This window comes from Harpia harpyja, chromosome 12, assembly GCF_026419915.1.
Source record: "Harpia harpyja isolate bHarHar1 chromosome 12, bHarHar1 primary haplotype, whole genome shotgun sequence".
NCBI classification, from domain to species: Eukaryota; Metazoa; Chordata; class Aves; order Accipitriformes; family Accipitridae; genus Harpia; species Harpia harpyja.
The window spans coordinates 5,706,537-5,725,546 of NC_068951.1; the positions used below are offsets into that span (position 1 = coordinate 5,706,537).

Here is a 19,010-nt window from a genome sequence, read left to right on the forward strand (position 1 = left end):
AGCAGCCCCCCCCATCTGGGGCAGGATGTGCCCCCCACCACCTTCCTGGGGTGAGGGGCTGAGCAGCACCCCATAGGGCAGTTGGGGGGGGGGCTAGGGCTGTCCCAGGAGTGGGGTACAGTCTGTGGGGTTGCCACCCCTTGTCCCCGTCACCCCCGCTGCAGGGCTGTCACCCCACCCCCACTCTCACCCTGTCCTGCTGTGGGGTGCTCCCCCCCCCCCAACACCTCAGTACCGCCCCGGCTATGGGGACGATGTCCCCTACACCAGGGCCAAATCCCGCACACACCCCCCTCCCCATTTGCCCTCCGCAGTGCTTGGGCTGGCTCCCCCCATCCCGCTCCCCCCCCCCCCGTACACGGCACCAGCCGCATCCCCAGCCCCATCGGGGTAAGGGGGGGGGGGCTCAGCGGGGGCACGGGGTCACTTCTCCGTCAGCGAGAGCTGCAGGATCCGCTGCAGCTCCTCTTCCTCCTGGCGTGTCCGGCGCTCCGCTTCCTCCTGCTCCCGCGCCGACAGTGCCATGGCCAGCCGCAGCTGCTCCGCGTAACTGGGGAACAGGGCGCTGGGCCCCCCGCCGCCCCCCCCCGGGGCTGGGGTGACTGGGGGACGGGGGGCCGCCGTGTGCTGCGGAGTCCTGGGGGGGGTGGCAGGGTCTCAGCGGGGGTCCCCGCGGGGCTGGCACCCACTCCCGCTCCCCCCCCACCACCACCCCGGGATGGGGGGGGCTGGCCGGACCTTACCAACCTGTCTCCTCGGCGGCTTTCGTGCGACATGGGGTGGGTGCCCGGTTTGCTGTTGGTTAGCGCTTCCCAAATGGTGACCTGTGGCAGGGGGGTGCTCAGGGGGTGGCATCCCCCCCCCACTCTGCCCCCCAGCACCCAAAACCCGGTTCCCCTGCACGAGCCCTGACCCATCACCGTGGGATGCAGGGATGGGGTGAGCATCCCAGGGCAGCGTCAGGACAGGGCGGGCAGCGGGGTACCACAGCCGGGGTGGGGGGGCAGGAGGAAGCTGGGGGGGGTGGCAGTGCCCACCTGGTCGTACTCGCTGCCCGCTTCCAGCAGGCTCTGCTGGATGGCGAACTGCAGCAGGTCATCCTCATCCTCCCGCAGGGCGTCCTGGTGGGTGCCCACCACGCTGTACCCCCGCGGCACCTCGAACAGCGCCGGGTCCATCTCGCACGCCCGGCACGAGGCTGCGGGGAAACAGGCGGCCGGTACGGTTGGGCACCCCGCTGTGTGTGTCCCCCCCTCCCACCCCACCAGCCGTGTTTGTGTCCCCCCACCCCGACCCCACGTACTCAGGGAACTGGAGCTGCTGACGCTGGAGGAGTCGCTGCTGGGCGAGGGTGCCTCGCTGCTGGGGCTGTGCCGCAGGGAGCTGACGGGCTCGTCGCACCCGTTGAGGTTCCCAAAGGTGATGCGGGCGTTGAGGATGTGGAAGATGGGGATTTCTGCAGGAAAGGGAAAAAAAAGCAGGGAGGGAAGCTGGCTGCGCCACCCGTACCGGCGGCAAAGACCCCCCCCGTACCGATCTTGACGGGGAAGCCCGGCGGGAGGCGCAGGGTGATGAAGTCCCGCAGCTTGGCGAAGAGCGCGTTGCTTATTGCCATGAGGTCAATGATGGGGGCAACCTGCTCGCAGAGGGACAGCGGGTGGTCCTCGCACAGCCACAGCTTCGCCTTGAACCTGCCGGGGACAGGCGCTGGGCTGGGGACCCCTGCCTGCCCCCCCACCCCGGGGGCTCTGCAGCGGTCGGAGGGGAGATGGGGGGGGGGTCCCCCCCAATCTGCTCCTTCCCCCCTCACTTCTGTGTCTTGGTGGTGAGCTCCATGGGCCGCCCCATGTCTCGGTTGCCCAGTTCGAAGTTGGGGTTGAAGTACTCCTCAGGGGTGATGGCCGTGGGGTTGGCATGGCTCAGCGTCTGCGTGATCAGCGTCTGCGGGACAGCCCGGTGGGGTGACGGGGGGGGGGAATTTCAACTGCGGGGCCACCCCCCCCCGGACCCCTGGGATGCTCACCCCGTTGTTGGGCCCCACGTGCTGCTCGGCGATGCCCAGGAAGGATTGCAGGGGGGTCTTACTGCCTGCGGGAGAGGAGGGAGTGAGGGCCAGAGCCGGCGCAGCGCCCTGCCCGCCCGGCCCACGCCGGCTCCACCTTTGCTCTTGCCCTTGTGCTGGTCCGAGAGGTGCTCGGTCCGCGTCCGCGTGATCAGCTCCACGTTGGATGCGCCGTAGACCTGGCCGAAGAGGCGGGGAATGGCAGAGGTGGATACCCCCCACCCGCAACCGGCCGTACCCCCTCCGCGGGCGTCTCAACACCCCTGCTCCTCACCTTGGCCTCGTACCCATTCACCATTTCCGTCTTCTCGCTCCTCCAGCCCAGGATCCCGGACTTGTTCCTGGGGTGACGCGAAGTACCGTGAGCAATGGATGGTCTCACTCGGACAGCCCAGGGTGCGAGCACCCTGGGGCCGGGGGGGGGGGCTCGGTGCCGCCCCCAGCCCACCTCTCAAAGGCGATGTTCTTGGTGTCGAGCTGGGTGGTGACGACGGGGGCCGTCAGCCGCCCCATCACCTGCTCCTCGGTGGGCTGCACAGCAGCCAGCAGCACCTCCTGGTCGTGGCCGGCCAGGGCCAACGTCTCCGAGTAGACCACCCGCCGGTCGTGGTCAATCTCCATAACCACCGCGCTGGTGTCTGCAGGGAGGAGGGTCGGGGCACGCGGGGGCAACCACGGTCCCCACCACGTCACCCGGCCCCGCTGCAGTGCCGAGGGGCTCTGCCAGTGCTCCCTGGTGAGGGCGGCATGGGGGACCCCCGTGCCGGCTCACCTTGTCCCCGGAAGACGAAGCTGCGGTTGCCCCGCTGCCAGGTCATATGGTCGAAGCCCAGCAGCGTGGTGTCCACCCGCAGATTCTGGCCGCTCTTCCACACCTTGTAGGTGTCACTGGGGCAGATCTTGGACACCAACGGCACTGGGGAGAGACGGCGATAGCCCAGCCGGGGATGGGGCCACCCTGCACCCCCGAGTGGGCTGCCAGCGCTGAGCTGGGTGGGGGACACATCTGGGGAACCCCACGCCTTGGTGGGACGGGGGTCTGCAAGCTTGGGGGGTGGGGAGGGCAAAGGGCCAGGTGTCCCCCATCTTGGGGATGGATGCTGGGGCTGGGGGACTCTGCTGGGAAACTCCCGCTCCCCTCCCAGCCACGCTCTGCCCCGAGCTTACCCCAGCTGGTGAACTCCCACTTCATCTCCACGTAGAAGTCCTGGGCCTGCAGAGAGCACAGCGGGGTCAGGAGGAGCCCATGGCCGGCATCCCCCCCCCCATCCCCACCCCAGCAGCCCCCTCCGGCGGGAGGTACCTTGCGCAGCTTCTCCAGCAGGATGGGGATCCCGGCCAGGCGCTTGATGGCTCTCTGGTAGTCGCGGTAGCGCAGGACCAGCTGCACCAGCTCCAGGTCGCGGGTGCTCACGGCCTCCTGCAGGACTGCAGGGCAGAGAGGGGCAGTGCCCAGGGGCATCACACGGCACGGCACGGCACGGCGTGGCACGCCGGAGCTGGCCGCTGCACAGGAGCCACGTGCATGTTCCACCGCGTGAGCTGTCCCTTGGGGAGCTGCAGCAGCGAGTTGAGCGTGCCCATGCCCGTACCCGTGCCCGTGCCCATGCCAGGGCAGCTTGATGGAGGACCGAGGCAGCGAGCCCCCCCCGGCTCACCTGTCCAGCCGCTGCGGTTCTCCTTGCCCACGTCAGCGCCATGCTTCAGCAGCACCCTGGCGCACTCGAGGTGGCCCAGCGTGGTGGCCAGGTGCAGCGGGGTGCGTCCTCGGGGGTCCAGCTGCTCGATGTCGGCCTGCTGGGAGGTTGCGAGGCTCAGGGGGCACCGGGGCGGCCGGACCTCGCCCCCCAATGCCCTCCTGCAGATGCGAGGCTCCCGGTCGGAGCAGCCAGGGAAAGCAGACGACATTTGCCGGTATCTCAGAGAGCATCCCCCTTCCTGAGCTCCCTCGAGAGATGCACATGCGCTGCACCCCAAAAGGCTTTCCCTGCTCCCCACAGCCGCTGCTAAACCCATGGGGAGGGTGGGGAGAGCACAGCAGCGGCTGCCAGCACCCAGCACGGCTCGGCACGGTCAGGCTGGGCTGCACCCACCACGCTGGCACAGAGCAGGGGGTACGGCGTGGCAGCAGGGGGCACGGATGCCCCCGGCACGGCGCAGGGATCGATGCAGCTGCAAGCTCGGGAAAAGCCCCCCACCTCTGGGATTTGGAGGGTTTGGGGGGGCTGCTGCCCAGTTGCCAGGCAGCAGCTGCCGGCAGCCCCCCTCCGCCGGGGCCGCGAGCGCGGCGGGCGACGTGGGCTGCGGCGGGCGCACGTGTTCCCTTGCCTGAGCCGGGGGCGGACGGCTGCGTGAGCGGAGCGGCTGCTCGGAGGATCCCCGGGCCCTGGGGAGCTGCGCGCTGGGGCTGCGATTGTTTGTGCCAAGCCCGGAGCCTGGCGCCCAGCCAGCCCCGAGGAATCCCTCGCCCGCCGACAGCGGCGGTGGGCACCCCGAGCACCCACGGGCCCCCGCTTCCCACGCGGGGTGCAACGTCGCACCCGTGCCCAGGGCTGGGGACACGGCTCGGGGCCTGATGGAGTGGCAGGTGGGGGTCCAGCCTCTGTCCCCCCCCCCAGCACCCAGCCGGGACAGAAGCCTTGTGCCCGGAGAGGGGCAGTTGGATGCTGCCGGGGCAGGGGGCACTGGGGACGAACCCCGAATCAAGGCATGGGTTTTGGGGACGCCACCCCTGGGATGTCAAACCTGGGGTACAGGACCCAAAGGTGCCAGCTGGGACCAGGCACCCTGGAGGTGTTTGGAGTGGGGTGTGGGCTTTCCGGCACCCAGGCTCTCGCCCGCAGCAAGTCCCTGCCTCGCTCTTGGGCACGTCCCGCAGTCCCTCTGCCCCAGGGATGTCGCCATCCCTGCCCGGGCTGTGGGCATCCCCATGCCCTTCATCCCCAGGGGCTCAGCAGGCAGGGGGACCCCCCAGGCTGCCCACACTGCCGGAGCAAAACAGCCCCCCCGGTTCCCCGGGAGTCAACGTGCCGCTCCAACGCTCTCCAGGCGACTGCTGCTTCTTAATTGCGCTAATGAAATGACTCTAATTAAAGCAATCGCCCCCCAGCCGGGGGACGGGTGCTGCAGGCTCAGTGGGGCTCCCCAGCCGCAGCCCTGCACCAGCACCGGGCAGGACGAGGGTCCCCACTGTGGGGACACGGTGCCGGAGCCAACCCCGGGGGACATGGCATGACCCAGTTTTTGCCAGCAAGAGCTCAGTCCTGCGCCCTGGCGCTGGGATGGCTCCGGCTCGGGGGCTGCGGCACGGACCTCCGAGCACTGCCCGTCCTGCGACCGTGACACTCACCAGGGCTGGGGACAGGGACAGGGATGGCTTCGGGGTGGCAGCGGTGCAGCGCAGGACTAGAGCTCGGCCGCTCCTCCTGTGCCAGCTGGGCACGTGGCACGGCGCATCCCCTCTGCCGGGGTTGTCCTCGGGGTGGGGGACCCCAACGCCTGCTCCCGGGTGGCAGGGGGGGACACGGGCCAGCGTGGGGAGGTGGTGCCGGGCGCTGCTGTCCCTGCGCACCCCCAGGTCCCTGCCACGCGTGATGGGGCAGGCTGCGGTGTGGGGTGTGCCGGCACGAGGGGCTCTGTGTCACTGCCTGCCACGTCCTCGCGCTGTCCCCACCACGGGGACCCGCTGGCCCTCGCTCCCCAGGTGGAGGCAAGCGTGGACAGGAGGTCGTGGTGACTATTCAGGAGTGACCCACACAGGGCCCGTATGGGGACACGGAGAGGAGCAATGCTGCCAGCTGTCCCGGCGCTTCCCAACCCGAAACGCTTGCATGTGGGGGGGACCCATGCGGTGCCACTGCCCCCGCGTGGGTCCCCAGGCTGGCGGGAGGACAGAGCCCCCGGGCAGGGGGACACCCAGCCCCCAGCATCACATGCAGCACCAGCCCTGACCCGCTTACCCGGGGGATGCTCTGGCAGGGAGAAGGGCTGAGCCGTGTCCCTAGATGCCCTGGAGAGACGGGGGGGGGGGCTCAGCCTGGCCTGGCCCCCACCCCTTTCCCTCAAACCCCCACCTGCCCTGGTGTCTGGCCTGCAGCACCCATGGGCCCCCCCATGCACCCCTGGGGTGCTCTCGCCCTGCAAATGGCAGCAGGGGCCACGGCAAAGCCCCTCCACTGGCCGCGCTTGGGGGGTGGCGGGGGGGGGGGGGTTAGAAAGCCTCTCTGCAGGCGAGCGGGACCGGAGCCACCCTCGCAGCCCCTGCATCTCCCCGCGCCCGCCGAGCCGCTGCCGCCTGCACCCAGCTTTCATCTCCACCGTGCCGGGCTCCTGGGAAAAATGACCCCAAATTACCACGGAAATAAAACAGCCGGCGATGGGGTTGGGGGGGCCGGGGTGATGCTGCCACAGCCCCCCACCCCCCCCCCACCTCGGCTGGCCCCCACAATGGAAGCGGGTGTGGCAGGAGCCATCGCCTGCATCCCGGCAGGAGCATCACGGCGCGACGCGCAGGCCCCCCCCCGTTTCATGCATCAGTGGGGTCCATCCGGCGTGGCCTTCAGCACCCTAGGGTGCCGGGAGCTGGGCCGAGGGAGCGGGGATGCTCGGCACAGCCTCGCTGCCGGCCTCCCTCCAGCGCCTGCGGTTTCCTGCGTCTTCGGGGTTGGGTTTTAATTACCTGAATTGCAACGCCACGGGGGAGAAAGAGGCTGGGAACCCGTCTGGGGATGCACCCGTGGCCCCGCTCCATCACCGGCCGGCTGGAGGGGGGGGTTTCCCGGCCTGGGGGACACAGTGGGTCCCCCCACCCTTAGAAGAACCCTCCTGGCCTCTTGGGGCTGGGAAGCTGCACCCCGGCAGCGTCAGGGCCCTGTGTCCCCCCTCGAGAGGGGCTCAGCCTGAGGGTGGGGAGCTGGGGGCTGCACCCCCAGCGGGGCTGGCAGCACCCCGAGATGCGGGGCGTGGGTCGGGGTGCCGGGGGCCCGCAGAGGCCTAGCGGGGAGCCGAGGACACGTGGGGAGGGATGCCCGGGGCTGCGCGCACCAGGGGATGCAGGGGACCCGCGGGTGGTACCCACAGCTCCGTGCCAACCCCGGAGGCAGCTGACACAGTTCCGGGGTGCAAGGGGACACACACACACACACACACACACACGACCCCCCCCCCCGAACCTGCCAACCCCAGAAAGCACCCTCCTCCTCCTCCTCTCCCTCCTCATCCCAGCCCCAAGCAGGAGCCCAGCTGCAACCCGGCAGCATTGCATCAGCCCGAGCCGAACCGGACCGTGTCGGGTCGTTGTGCGGCCCCCCCCCCGGGGCCACCCCACCTGCTTGGCGCTGAGCTCCCGCTCCAGGTCACGGGCGCGGTTGTGCCAGACGAGGTAATGCAGCGGGTACCTGCCCTCCGGCCCCTTCCTGCCTGAGCAAGACGCGAGCATCCTCCGTGCATGCTGGAGCGGCGCGGCGGGCGCGGCGCGGCGTGGGGCGGAGCGGGGGGCGCGGGGCTCGGGAAGCGGGGGGGGGGCCGCGGGGCGGGGCGGGCACGGCACCTCCCGCCCGGTGCTTCCCCCCGTGGGCCTCCCTCCCCCGCCACCGCACCGCCCGGCCTCATGGGATTTGTAGTCGATCTGTCCGGCATCGCCCCCTTCTTTCGTCTCTTCGCTCCCCCCCCCCCCAGCCCCGCGTTGCTCAGCCCATCACCGTGGCCTCCGACCCCGCGGGGATGGCTGCAAAGGGTCACCTCGCTGGCACTCAGCCCCCCCCCTAATCCTCGAATCCCACCCTTCCTCAAGCTGATTTCCCGGCCGACCCCCGCTCCCCCCCTCCATGGGCCAGCAGGCCCTGGGCACATGGCATGGAAGGGGCGAAGGCGACGGGTGGGAACCGGGTGGGGGGGGACCCCAAGTGTCGTCCCCCCCCCACCCCGAGCAGCGTCAGGCGCGGGCCCCCGGCCCCGTTTCCTTTTCCGCCTGCGTTTCTCCGGGGCGGGCGTCGTGTTTTCCGGCTGCCGCCCGAGAACAATGCGAGGTTGGGCCTCCGCCGGCCGCCTCGGCCTCCCGCCGGCGCCACGCTCCCGGCCCCCCCACCCCGCTGCCCCCCCACCCTGCCACGGGGTCACCGCCGAGGGGTGAACCCCCTCGTTATTATTCTCCGTTCAGCCGTGACGAAGGCGGCGGCGGTCGCATCCCCCACCCCGGTCCCCGCGCAGCATCCCCTATCTCCCTGCCAGCCCCGCTGCCCCATGACGTCACGAGCCATCTCCTCAGCAACCAGCGGTGAGGTCACTTGCGGCGCGGGCCGTACGGCCTGGCCCATGGTGGGGGGGGCAGGATCGGGCCCCATTTCGGTGGCTCCTGCCTGGAGCGGCCGTGCCGCAGAGGTCTGACCCCCACAGCTGCCTGCTGGGCCCCCATGGTGACACCAGGGTGTCCCCCCTGCTCCAAGTGCTTATAGGATCCCAGAGCAAGCAACAGACCCCAAATGGTCCCCAGTCCCCCCAAAATCTCCTGCTGAACACCCCGGGAATGCTGTGGCCCGTCCCGCACATCCCCAGTGCAGTGTCCTGCCTGCACTGCTGGGGCAGGGAGGGAACCCCAGTGTCCCCGGACCCCCAGTCTGACCCTGGCTGCCCACACTGCACCCCTGGGCTGGGGCCAGGGTGGGGAGAGCGGGGGTGCACAGGAGTGGGGTGCACAGTGCCGGAGCTGGCACCGGGAACAGGACTGGGGGGGGTGCTCAGGGCTGGAGCTGGATCCAGGATGAGTGCCCAGAGCTGGTGCTGGGGTGTCCGGAGCAGGACTGGGACAAGTGGGAGGTGGCCAGGGCTGGGACTGGGGTGTGTGGGACCTGGACCAGGACCAGGACCAGGACCGGGACCGGGACCGGGACCACAGGGGTGCCCAGCACCCGAAGCGGGGATGATGAACAGGACCAGGACCAGGACAGTGCCCTGGTCTGAGAATGGGACCAGGAGGGCACCGAGGACTGGGACGGGGGTCAGGGCCAGGGGGATGCCCAGGAGCAGGCGGGGGCGTGCTGAGGGCTGGAACCAGAACCGGGGGTGATACCCAGGACCTGGGTTAGGATAACCGGGACCGGGACCGGGACCGCGACCAGGCTGTGCTGGGTGGCGGGTGCCGGTGTGGATGCGGATTCATCTGTCGGTGCGGGAGCGGGGCGGGGGGGGGGGGGGGGGGTGTTGCGGGCGCGGGGCGGTGCCGGTGCCGGTGCGGGGCGGTCGCGGCGCCGCTGCCGGTGGCGGGGCGGGGGCGGTGCGGCCCCTCCTCCGCCGGGGCCGGGCCTGCGCCGCTTCCTGCGGAGCCGCCGGGCGCTGGGAGCAGCCGGCAGCCCCCGGCGCTCCGCGGCCCCGGGCCCCCGCCGCCCCCGCCCCGCCCCGCCGCCCGGCGCTCCCCCCCCCCCCCCCTTTCCCCCCCCCTCCCCTCCCCCGGCGGGCCCGGGGGTGCCGCCGCCGCCGCCGCCGCCCCGCGCTGGCGCAGAGGCCCGGGCCCGGGCCCGCCTCGCCGCTGAGGATGTCCCGGAAGGCGCCGCGGGCGGAGGTGTGCGCCGACTGCAGCGCCCCAGGTAAGGGCTGCCCCCCTCCCCCGGCACCGGCACCGGACCCCCCCGCTACGACCCCGGTACGACCCATTCCCCCCCCCCCCCCCCCCCAGCCAGCCTACCGCCCCCCCCGCCCCAGCGGCGGGGCCCTTCGCACCTCGTGCTGCCCCCCCCCCCCCCCCCGGAGCCTGGGCAGGAACCTGCCTTGCACTCCCCGGTACGGCTCCAGGACCCCCCCGTGAGTCCCCTCTGTGCCCCACGGTGCTCCCCGGAACACCCACAGCACCCCCGTGCGCCCCCTCTGCGCCCTGCAGTGCCCCCCCGTACACCCACAGCACCCCCGTGAGCCCCCTCTGCGCCCCACGGTGCTCCCCGGTACACCCACAGCACCCCCGTGCGCCCCCTCTGCACCCTGCAGTGCCCCCCCGTACACCCACAGCACCCCCGTGAGCTCCCTCTGCGCCCTGCAGTGCCCCCCCGTACACCCACAGCGCCTCTGTGAGCCCCCGCTGCACCCCACGGTGCTCCCCGGTACACCCACAACACCCCCGTGAGCCCCCTCTGCACTCCATGGTGCCGCCCGGTACATGCCCAGCACCCCTGTGAGCCCCCGCTGCACCCCATGGTGCTCCCCAGTACACCCACAGCACCCCTGTGAGCCCCCTCTGCACCCTGCAGTGCCCCCCGTACACCCACAGCACCCCCGTGAGCCCCCTCCGTGCCCCATGGTACCCCCAGTATGCTCCCAGGGAGCGCTTTTGCATCTCCTTCTACACCCCGCGGCGAGGCCCCTTTGCACCTCCCTGGGTGCCCCCAGGACCCCCCCCGGTGAGTCCCCTCTGCACCCTGCGGTGTGCACCCTAGGGCCCCCCACTGAGTCCCCTGCTCTGCCCCCCCCCCGGAGCCCTCTGACGTGCCCCCAGTGCAACACCCTGGTGAGGCCCCTGGGGTCCCTTGGTGCATCCCCTTCCCCCCTAGGCATCTCCCAGTACACCCCAAATGTGACCCCGATAACCACCCGTGCCCTCCTCAGTGCCGCCCCGGTGCACCCAGTGTACCCCCACTGCACCCAACGCCTCCGTGCACCACCCACAGCCTTTGCACCCTTTGGTGTGGGGGCTGCTGGCGCAGGCTGGGGATGTGCCGGTTGGTGCCAGCAGCACCGAGGACCCTGCAAATGGCAGGATGGGGGGGGACACCCTCCTGTGCCCCCCCAGCACCCCACAGCCGGCACCCACGCTGGCCAGATCCGGACTTGGCGGTGCAGGCAGGCTGAGCCGGGCCGGCGGCGGTTGCGCTGCAAGCCGGAGCCTGAGCCTGGGCAAGATGATTCGTATCCCCGGTGGTGCCGGTGCCCGCAGCCCCCGCACCGGGCACGAGCCCGTGGGCGTCGTGGTGAGGCCGGACCCCCAAACCCTGCCCGCGGTGGCACCGGACCCCCAAACCCTGCCTATGGCCGGCGTGGGTGGCCCCACGGCAATGAATGAATGGGGCTGAGAGTCGAGGCTCGCTCTGAGCCGGACCCGGAAAGCTGCCCGCGGGCCAAGGCTGTGCCGAAATTATTCCGGCCACGTGCCAATGGCCGGATCCTGCCAGGAGAGCCGTCGGCACGCGTGGGCGCGAGGCTGCCCTACCTCCGGGCGGGTCCCCCCCCCCCCCCCCCCGTGTTGGGGGGCTCGGGGTGCCCGGGGCGGTGCCGAGGCTCCCTGCTGGGGCGGGGGGAAATGGAAACCAGTTTCTTCCAATCTCTTATCGCCCGGCAGCCATGTGAGGAAATGAGTTATAAAGTCCAGAGGCCGCTTCCTACTGCGCCGGGAGCACCCGCCACCGCTGCCGGGGATGCGCTGCCCAGCCCTGCGTGGTGGGGGGCACGTGGGGTGCCCCGGTCCCTCTGCCCGGGCTCCCCTTGGCCAAATCCGCTCTGATGGCCCCGGGTGGGAATGCCAGCCGGCCCCAGCCCTCCCCTCACCAGTATGGGGCTGAGTGTTGGGGGTCTCAGCGTCAGCCCGTACCCCGGTGCAGGGATGGAGGTGCCGGGAGCTCCCTTGGGGCTCCAGGATCCCTCCCAGGGTTGGGGGTGTCCCCGTGCCAGCGCTCCCCGAGCTGCTGCAATGCCCACCCGCATCCCACCGCATCCCAGTTGCCCCCTGCAGCGGGAAAGGGTGCCGTCCCCAGGGGTACCCCAGATCCGCCGGGTCGGGGGGCCGCGGGCAGCCTCGCCGGCCGGCTTCCCCCCACTCGGAGCGTCCTGTTCCCGGCAGCGCCCCGTGGGCAGCGGGCGTGAAGGCACAGATGCCGCCGCGTCGGCTGCCAAGGCGCTGCCATCTGTGTGTGCCGCGCTGCCAGGCTGGGGGGGGGCACTGCTCCCCCCAACCACCCCACCTTGGCCTCAGGGCACTGCAGCACTGCAGGGCTGGGTGCCCCCCAAAATGGCATCCTCAGGGCTCTCTGGGGGGGGGCATGGGGAGGGGTCCGGGACCCCACAGGAGGCCCGGTCGCCCACCCGCCTGCCTTCCTCTGTGGGGTCGCGGGGCCACCGTCACCCCCTCGGGGCCATCGTGGCCGGCCAGTGCTGCCACCTCCCTAGACCCTGTGCCCCCCAGGCTGGGGGGGCTCCCCCCCTCCCGTGGGGCCGTGCTGTGTTTGTGTAGGCCCTACAGAAACAAGGGGCGGTGTGGCTGGGCAGAGGCTGGCCGGACTCCCCCGCGGCACTCGGCGGAGGGACCACCCAGGGACGGTTCGGCATCGTCGCCCCGTGCCTGGCTGCGTGTCACGGGAGGGGGCTGTGACCCAGCGTGGGGGGGGGGGAATCCCCAAATCCTGCCTTCGGTGCTGCCGCCGGCATCTGCGGTCCCACAGCCACCCCGTAGGGCCGCGCCCCAACCCAGGCCAACCCCAGGACCCATTTTTTGGGGTGCGGGTGTGGGGAGGTGCCGCCCGGCCGGGAGCGGAGCCCCAGCGGGTGCCGGGGCTGGTGCCAGCGCGGGGCCGGCGCGGCTGCTCAAACGGTCCTTTGTTCCCGACGGGGACACAAAGGGCTCCAGTCCGGCCTGGCCGGGGCCAGCAGCCAGGGCTGGGGGGGCTATGGCAGTATGGGGGGGGGCTACGGGAGCTGGGGTGCCCTGTGGGGCTGGCCTGGGGTGGGGTGCTGAGGCTGCAGAGCCGGTGACCACCGTACGTGGGACCCCACGGGTTGTGGGTGCCCACCGTTGGGGGCCACGCTGTCCTTGTCCAGGACCCCCCCCCCCCCTCCCCAAAAATGCCCAGCCGGGGGCTCAGGGGGTGCGCGGCCTCGCCGGGTGCTGCAGCCGGTCAGGGTGCCCTCGCTCGGGGTGTGCTGCCACGGCGCTGGCATCGTCCCTGCCATCGGCCGCCCTCCTGATGGGGGAGGCCAAATCCTGGCCCCCCCCCCCCCCCCCCCAATTTGGCTGGTGCCTGGTTGCTAGGGGAAACCTGTGGGTTTCCCCTGGTGATGGGCCGAGCCCCTCGCCGTCGCCAGGGAAACGATCGCTGTGGCAATGCGTGTCCCCCCCCCGCCCTAGAAGCAGCGGGGTGGGATGGGGAGGGGACCTGAGTGGCGGGGACACCCGGTGACACCCCCGTGACACCCCCATGCCACCCCGCAGACCCCGGCTGGGCCTCCATCAACCGCGGGGTGCTCATCTGCGACGAGTGCTGCAGCGTGCACCGCAGCCTGGGCCGCCACATCTCCATCGTCAAGCACCTGCGCCACAGCCCCTGGCCCGCCACCCTGCTCCAGGTGGGTGCCGACCCCACGGGGACACGGCGGGGGGGGGGGGACGATGATGGGGACACGCACACCACAGGGACCCCCCCCCCCAACCCCCGGCACCCACCGGGCCCTGCCTCTCCTCCGCAGATGGTTCACACCTTGGCGAGCAACGGGGCCAACTCCATCTGGGAGCACTCGCTGCTGGATCCGGCCCAAGTGCAGAGCGGGCGCCGGAAGGCAAACCCCCAGGACAAAGTGCAGTAAGTGCCCCCCACGCCTCGGGGAGGGGGGGGTCTGCGCTGGCCGGGCACTGCCCTCCCCGCTCACCCCGCAACCTGCTGTGCCCCCCACCCCCCACCCCATCCCGCCCCCAGCCCCACCAAGTCGGAGTTCATCCGCGCCAAGTACCAGATGCTGGCCTTCGTCCACAAGCTGCCCTGCCGGGATGACGACGGTGTCACTGCCAAGGACCTCAGCAAGGTGGGGTGGGGGGGTGCAGGGACACCCCCTGGGTGGTGGGGACAGATTCCACCCCCCCGCTTAACCGGTTCCCTCCTCCGCAGCAATTGCACTCGAGCGTGCGGACGGGCAACCTGGAGACGTGCCTGCGCCTGCTCTCGCTGGGCGCCCAGGCCAACTTCTTCCACCCGGTGAGCGTTGGTGGGGCTCGGGGTCCCTGGGGACGGCTGCTGGGTTTGGGGGGGGCGTCCTGGAGCCCCATCCCGCGGGCAGGCTGCGGGGCTGAGGCTGCCCATACCCGCAGGAGAAGGGGACCACGCCGCTGCATGTGGCCGCCAAGGCCGGGCAGATCCTGCAGGCAGAGCTGCTGGTGGTCTACGGAGCCGACCCCGGGGCACCCGACGTGAACGGCCGGACCCCCATCGACTATGCTAGGTGAGGGCGAGGAATGGTGGGGTGGGGGGGGGGGTCACCCCTGCCTGTACCCCTCCCCTAGGGTGGGCATCACCCCTGCCCATCCTCTCACAGGCAGGCAGCCCAGCACGAGCTGGCGGAGCGACTGGTGGAGTGCCAGTATGAGCTGACCGACCGGCTGGCTTTTTACCTCTGTGGCAGAAAGCCGGGTGAGCGTGGGGGTCCCGGGGGTGGGGTGGGGGGGCTCAGCCCCCATGGGGGGGGGCACGGGGCCCAAGCTCACCACCCCTCTCTTTGCGCAGACCACAAGAACGGGCACTACATCATCCCGCAGATGGCCGACAGGTGAGTGCCCGGCGCCCGCGGCCCTGCTGCCCTGTCCCATGTCCCCCCCGGCGTCCCCGCTGGGCCGAGGGGGGGACCCCGGTCACCTCCCCGTGACTGGCACTGGAGCATCCCTAGGGGGGGGCGGGTGGGGGTCCACTTGCCCGCGCGTTTAACGACCGCCTTTATCCTGTTCTTCCCTCCGCTGCCTTCTCCGGAGCGCAGGGTGCGCCCAAAGTGCATGGCACAGAGGTATTGTCCGCTCGGCTCTCGGCTCCGGGGGAGCCCCCCTGTGCCGCCGGCGCGGGGTCCCCCCTGCAGCCCCGGCCGCTCGGCCCAGCCCGGCACCCGGGGGGCACCCGGGGAGGGGGGGGTCCCTCTTGCCCCCTGCCACCTCTTACACCCCCGTGCCTGCCCGCCAGCCCCGCTCGGTGAAGCCCCCCGTGCCTGGGGAGGGGGTCCCTGTCCTGGTGGGGTGTAGCTGGGGGCCGTTTCGGTGGGGATGGGCCAGGAATAACCCCCACTTTGTGTCTCCCCCCTCCTCACACTCCCCCCCCCCCCCCCCCCCCAAGCCTGGACCTCTCTGAGCTGGCCAAAGCAGCCAAGAAGAAGCTGCAGGCGGTGAGTGGGGGCCGGGGCAGGGCTGGGAGCTGGGGGGGGTCCCATCCGCTCCCCCCATCCTGCCTGACGCCATCCCTCGTCCCGCTGCAGCTCAGCAACCGCCTCTTCGAGGAGCTGGCCATGGACGTCTACGACGAGGTGGATCGCCGGGAGAACGACGCGGGTGAGCGGGGGGCACGGGGTGCAACCCCCCCCCAGGGCTGGGGTTGGGGTAGGCGTCACGGCGTGGGGAGGAGCAGTCAGCGGGGCCACGGCCGAGATCCGTCCGCCGGGACCGCAGGCCCCTCCTTCCTCATTCCTCCGGCCGGGAAGGTTTTCTCTGCGCGAGGGGCCGTCGCTGGGTGCCGGGGTTGGGGTGCTGCTGGAGGTGGGTGCCGGGACACCCCGGGGATGGGGGCTCAGCCTGGAGGGATACACTTGAGCTGGGGGGGTGGTGGGGCGAGGGCCACCCCATTTCCACGGCGGGGTGGGCACCGACGGGCACGCCAAACCCTCTCCCCGCTGGCTGGGGGGGTGCAGAGCTGATGCCCCAAAGGGTGAGGAGCTCGGGGTCCCTGCTGGGGGGCGCGGGGGGGACCCCAGCCCCGCGGGGTGGCCGGGGGAAGCCATTCCCGTCAGCCCGGTCAGGCTCCACTCCCAGCCCCGGCAAGCTGGCCCTGCGCCCGCGCCCGCGCCTGCGTCCTGCCGGCTCTGCCGCTGGCCCCGGGCCCTGCAGCCCGCTCTCTCCGGGGGGGTGGGGGTGTCCGGCCCTCGCAGCCCCCCGGGGGTCTGACACCGGGTGCCTGCCCGCAGTGTGGCTGACGACGCAGAACCACAGCACGCTGGTGACGGAGCGCAGCGCCGTCCCCTTCCTCCCTGTCAACCCTGAGTATTCGGCCACACGCAACCAGGTGAACCCCTCCCCGAGACCCCGTGCCCCCCCCCTTGCACCCAGACCCCTGCTTTTACCCCCTTTACCCCCCTCCCCAGGGCCGGCAGAAGCTGGCCAGGTTCAACGCCAGGGAGTTTGCCACCTTGCTCATCGACATCCTCGGGGAAGCCAAGCGCCGGCAGCAAGGGAAGAGTCTGCTGAGCCCCACAGGTGAGGGATGAGGGGCAGCGAGGGGGGGCTGAGCATCCCCCCCCCCCCCTGCCCTGTGCTCAGCACCCCCCTGCCCTCCCCCAGACGCCCTCGACTACTCGCTGCGGAGCCAGAGTGACCTGGACGACCAGCACGACTACGACAGCGTCGCTTCCGACGAGGACACGGACCAGGAGCTGCTGCGCAACGCCTCCCGCAACAACCGTGCCAGGGTGAGCCTCAGACCCCTGCCCTGGACCCCCATCCCGGCTCCGGGATCCCGGCGCTGAGCCCCTCTCCCCGCAGAGCATGGACTCCTCCGACCTCTCGGACGGCCCCATCACGCTGCAGGAATATCTGGAAGTGAAGAAGGCTCTGGCCGCCTCCGAGGCCAAGGTGCAGCAGCTGATGAAGGTGAACAACAGCCTGAGCGACGAGCTGCGCCGGCTGCAGCGTGAGGTGGGTGCGGGGCCGGTGGGACCCCCCCCGGCTTCAGCATACCCCCCTCCTCGCTGATGCCTTCTCCCCCTTGGCTGCAGATCCACAAGCTGCAGGCAGAGAACACGCAGATCCGGCAGCAGACGGGTCCGGCGCACCCAACCCCGGCTCCCAGCGAGCGGCCGGAGCACGGTCACCCCCCGGGCACAGCCCCCCCGCACCGCCGGGACCGCCAGGCCTTCTCCATGTACGAGCCAGGCTCGGCGCTGAAACCTTTCGGGCAGCCGGTGGAGGATCTGGTGACGCGGCTGCAGCCCTTCGGCGCTGGGGTGAGTGTGCTGGGGTGGGCGGGTGGTTTTTGGGGTGCAGTGGTCTCCTCAGCCCCCCCAGGGTGCTGGGTCCCGTCCCCGCGGGGCCATAACCTTTCCTGTGTCACCAGGAGGTGGAGGACGAGGCTCTGTACTCCATGCACATCCCGGCCAGCGTGTACCGGGTAAGGGGGCCGCAGCGGGGGCAGCTCCTGCATGGAACGTGGTGGCCGTCCCCCTCCTGGGATGTGGCCTCCGTGCCGTCTTGGGACGTCCCGTCCCCCTGCCACCCTGCACCTCCCGGGTCAGGCCGGGGACCTCCCCGGGGGACGGTGGCCGCGGGACGTTCCTGCATGCAGGGTGGTGGTGTCCCCTGTGCTCGTCCTCCCCTGCACGTCACCGGGCTCGACTCCGGACCCTTCTGCGCCCCGGTCAGCACCGGCTTCCCCTCTCTTCCCCCTCCAGATCCGGAAAGGTCCGTCTGCTTCCTCGGTGCCCTTTCCCCCATCCTCCCCGCTGCTCTCCTGCCCGCCCGACGGTGCCCGGCACATGGTGACGTACCGGGGAGCGTGGGGGGGCAGCTCCCAGGGTGGGGGGACCCCAGCCCTGCGTGGGGACGGGGCTGGGCAGCGCCTGACGCCGCTCCTCTCCCCTCTCCAGAGCAAGCTGGACCGGCACGGCAGCGGCACCGACAGCGACTACGACAACACACAGGCGGGTGAGGTCCTGATCAGGTGAGTGCCGGGGCTGGGGATTCGCCGGGGACAGGGGATTGGCGCTGACCCCGGCGGGTCGGTCGATCCCCGCAGCATGGAGGGGAAGCGATTCGTGGAGCTGAGCAAGGATGAGGACTTCCCCCACGAGCTGGACCCGCTGGATGGGGAGCTGGACCCCGGGCTGCCCAGCACGGAGGACGTCATCCTCAAAACCGAGCAGGTCACCAAGAACATCCAGGAGCTGCTGCGGGCGGCACAGGAGTCCAAGCACGACAGGTGGGGCTGGGGCACAGCTTTGGGGTCCCTCCGGACCCCCGGACCAGGGGGCTGCGTTCACACGGGGCCATCCCTGCCACCCCCTGTGGTCGGGAGCCGTCGTCCCCCCGCGCCGCTCACACCGTTCTCCTTGTCCCCAGCTTCATGCCCTGCTCGGAGAAGATCCACTCGGCCGTGACGGAGATGGCATCGCTCTTCCCCAAGGTAGGAGGGGTGGGGGGATCCCCACCAGGCACCCGCAACCGCCCCCCCGGCACGGGTCCTCATGCTGCTCCTCTGCCCCCGCTGCAGAAGCCGGCGCTGGAGACGGTGCGGAGCTCCCTGCGGCTGCTCAACGCCAGCGCCTACCGGCTGCAGAGCGAGTGCCGCAAGACCGTGCCGCCCGAGCCGGGCGCCGCCGTGGACTACCAGCTCCTGACCCAGCAGGTCATCCAGTGTGCCTACGACATCGCCAAGGCCGCCAAACAGCTGGTCACCATCACCACCCGCGAGAAGAAGCAGTGAGCGCTGGCCCGCGTCCCCCCACCCCGGTACTCCCCCCCGGCCCCCGCGCTCTCCGTCTCTCCCTCCCCTCCGGCAGCAGCCGGCACCTGGGATGAGCGCGGCTGCAAGTGGCCTTTAGCCCACGGGGAGCCGGGGTGTGGGGCGAGCCCCCCCCTCGCCCCCCACCCTGCCGAAGAGCTGGTGCTCAGCCTGTGGGGTAGGTGCCTGCGTCCCCCCTGTACAGACCCCTGCCCACCCCCGCGCAGCCCGCCCCGCGGCACGCGCCTAACTTATCCTGTACATAGCCTGTGTAGCTGTCCGTGGCGGCGGTGGCGATGTACCCCCCCCCCACCCCCCCACAAAGCCCTTCGCCGGGCGGCCGGTACCCCTGGGGCCGCCCGTAGCGTTACACTGGACCGGGGCGCCCGTGGGGCCCCCCCCCCACACCCCTCCCCGGGCGTCCTGCCCCCCCCGCCGGGGCCACGCTCCCTACTGTAAGATGTGTCCTTGTACATTTGTATCAATAAAGGTGTGAGCATTGCACGGGCCCTTGGCCCACG

General features: G+C 71.4%; 2 protein-coding genes across 7 annotated transcripts; one reads left to right on the forward strand and one right to left on the reverse strand.

The window, feature by feature from the left end:
• Positions 1-339: 339 nt before the first annotated feature.
• On the reverse strand, positions 340-7,561 carry ANKRD13B (ankyrin repeat domain 13B). Of its 2 annotated transcripts, none has more exons than XM_052804826.1 (15): positions 7,389-7,561; positions 3,721-3,856; positions 3,366-3,490; positions 3,230-3,275; positions 2,835-2,978; positions 2,511-2,700; positions 2,337-2,403; positions 2,160-2,241; positions 2,024-2,088; positions 1,811-1,941; positions 1,534-1,691; positions 1,304-1,456; positions 1,038-1,198; positions 744-824; positions 340-637 (listed from the first exon to the last, which is right to left on the reverse strand). In XM_052804826.1, the coding sequence occupies exons 1-15, from the start codon at positions 7,497-7,499 to the stop codon at positions 407-409; spliced, it is 1,881 nt and encodes a 626-aa protein (XP_052660786.1). In that variant the 5' UTR covers positions 7,500-7,561; the 3' UTR covers positions 340-406. The 2 variants fall into 2 exon arrangements, with proteins under 2 accessions (XP_052660786.1, XP_052660787.1); XM_052804827.1 differs by having other exon boundaries at positions 341-637; positions 748-824.
• Positions 7,562-9,492: 1,931 nt separating this feature from the next.
• Positions 9,493-18,889, forward strand: GIT1 (GIT ArfGAP 1). Of its 5 annotated transcripts, XM_052803395.1 has the most exons (22): positions 9,494-9,642; positions 13,245-13,378; positions 13,499-13,611; positions 13,726-13,831; positions 13,915-14,001; positions 14,115-14,245; positions 14,339-14,433; positions 14,527-14,569; positions 14,774-14,800; positions 15,121-15,169; positions 15,260-15,332; positions 15,962-16,059; positions 16,139-16,250; positions 16,335-16,462; positions 16,536-16,688; positions 16,769-16,996; positions 17,107-17,160; positions 17,441-17,527; positions 17,636-17,709; positions 17,785-17,967; positions 18,108-18,171; positions 18,259-18,886. In XM_052803395.1, the coding sequence occupies exons 1-22, from the start codon at positions 9,591-9,593 to the stop codon at positions 18,469-18,471; spliced, it is 2,304 nt and encodes a 767-aa protein (XP_052659355.1). In that variant the 5' UTR covers positions 9,494-9,590; the 3' UTR covers positions 18,472-18,886. The 5 variants fall into 5 exon arrangements, with proteins under 5 accessions (XP_052659359.1, XP_052659355.1, XP_052659357.1 ...); XM_052803399.1 differs by lacking the exon at positions 17,441-17,527 and having other exon boundaries at positions 9,493-9,642; positions 18,259-18,889; XM_052803397.1 differs by lacking the exon at positions 17,107-17,160 and having other exon boundaries at positions 18,259-18,887.
• The last annotated feature ends 121 nt before the right edge of the window (positions 18,890-19,010 follow it).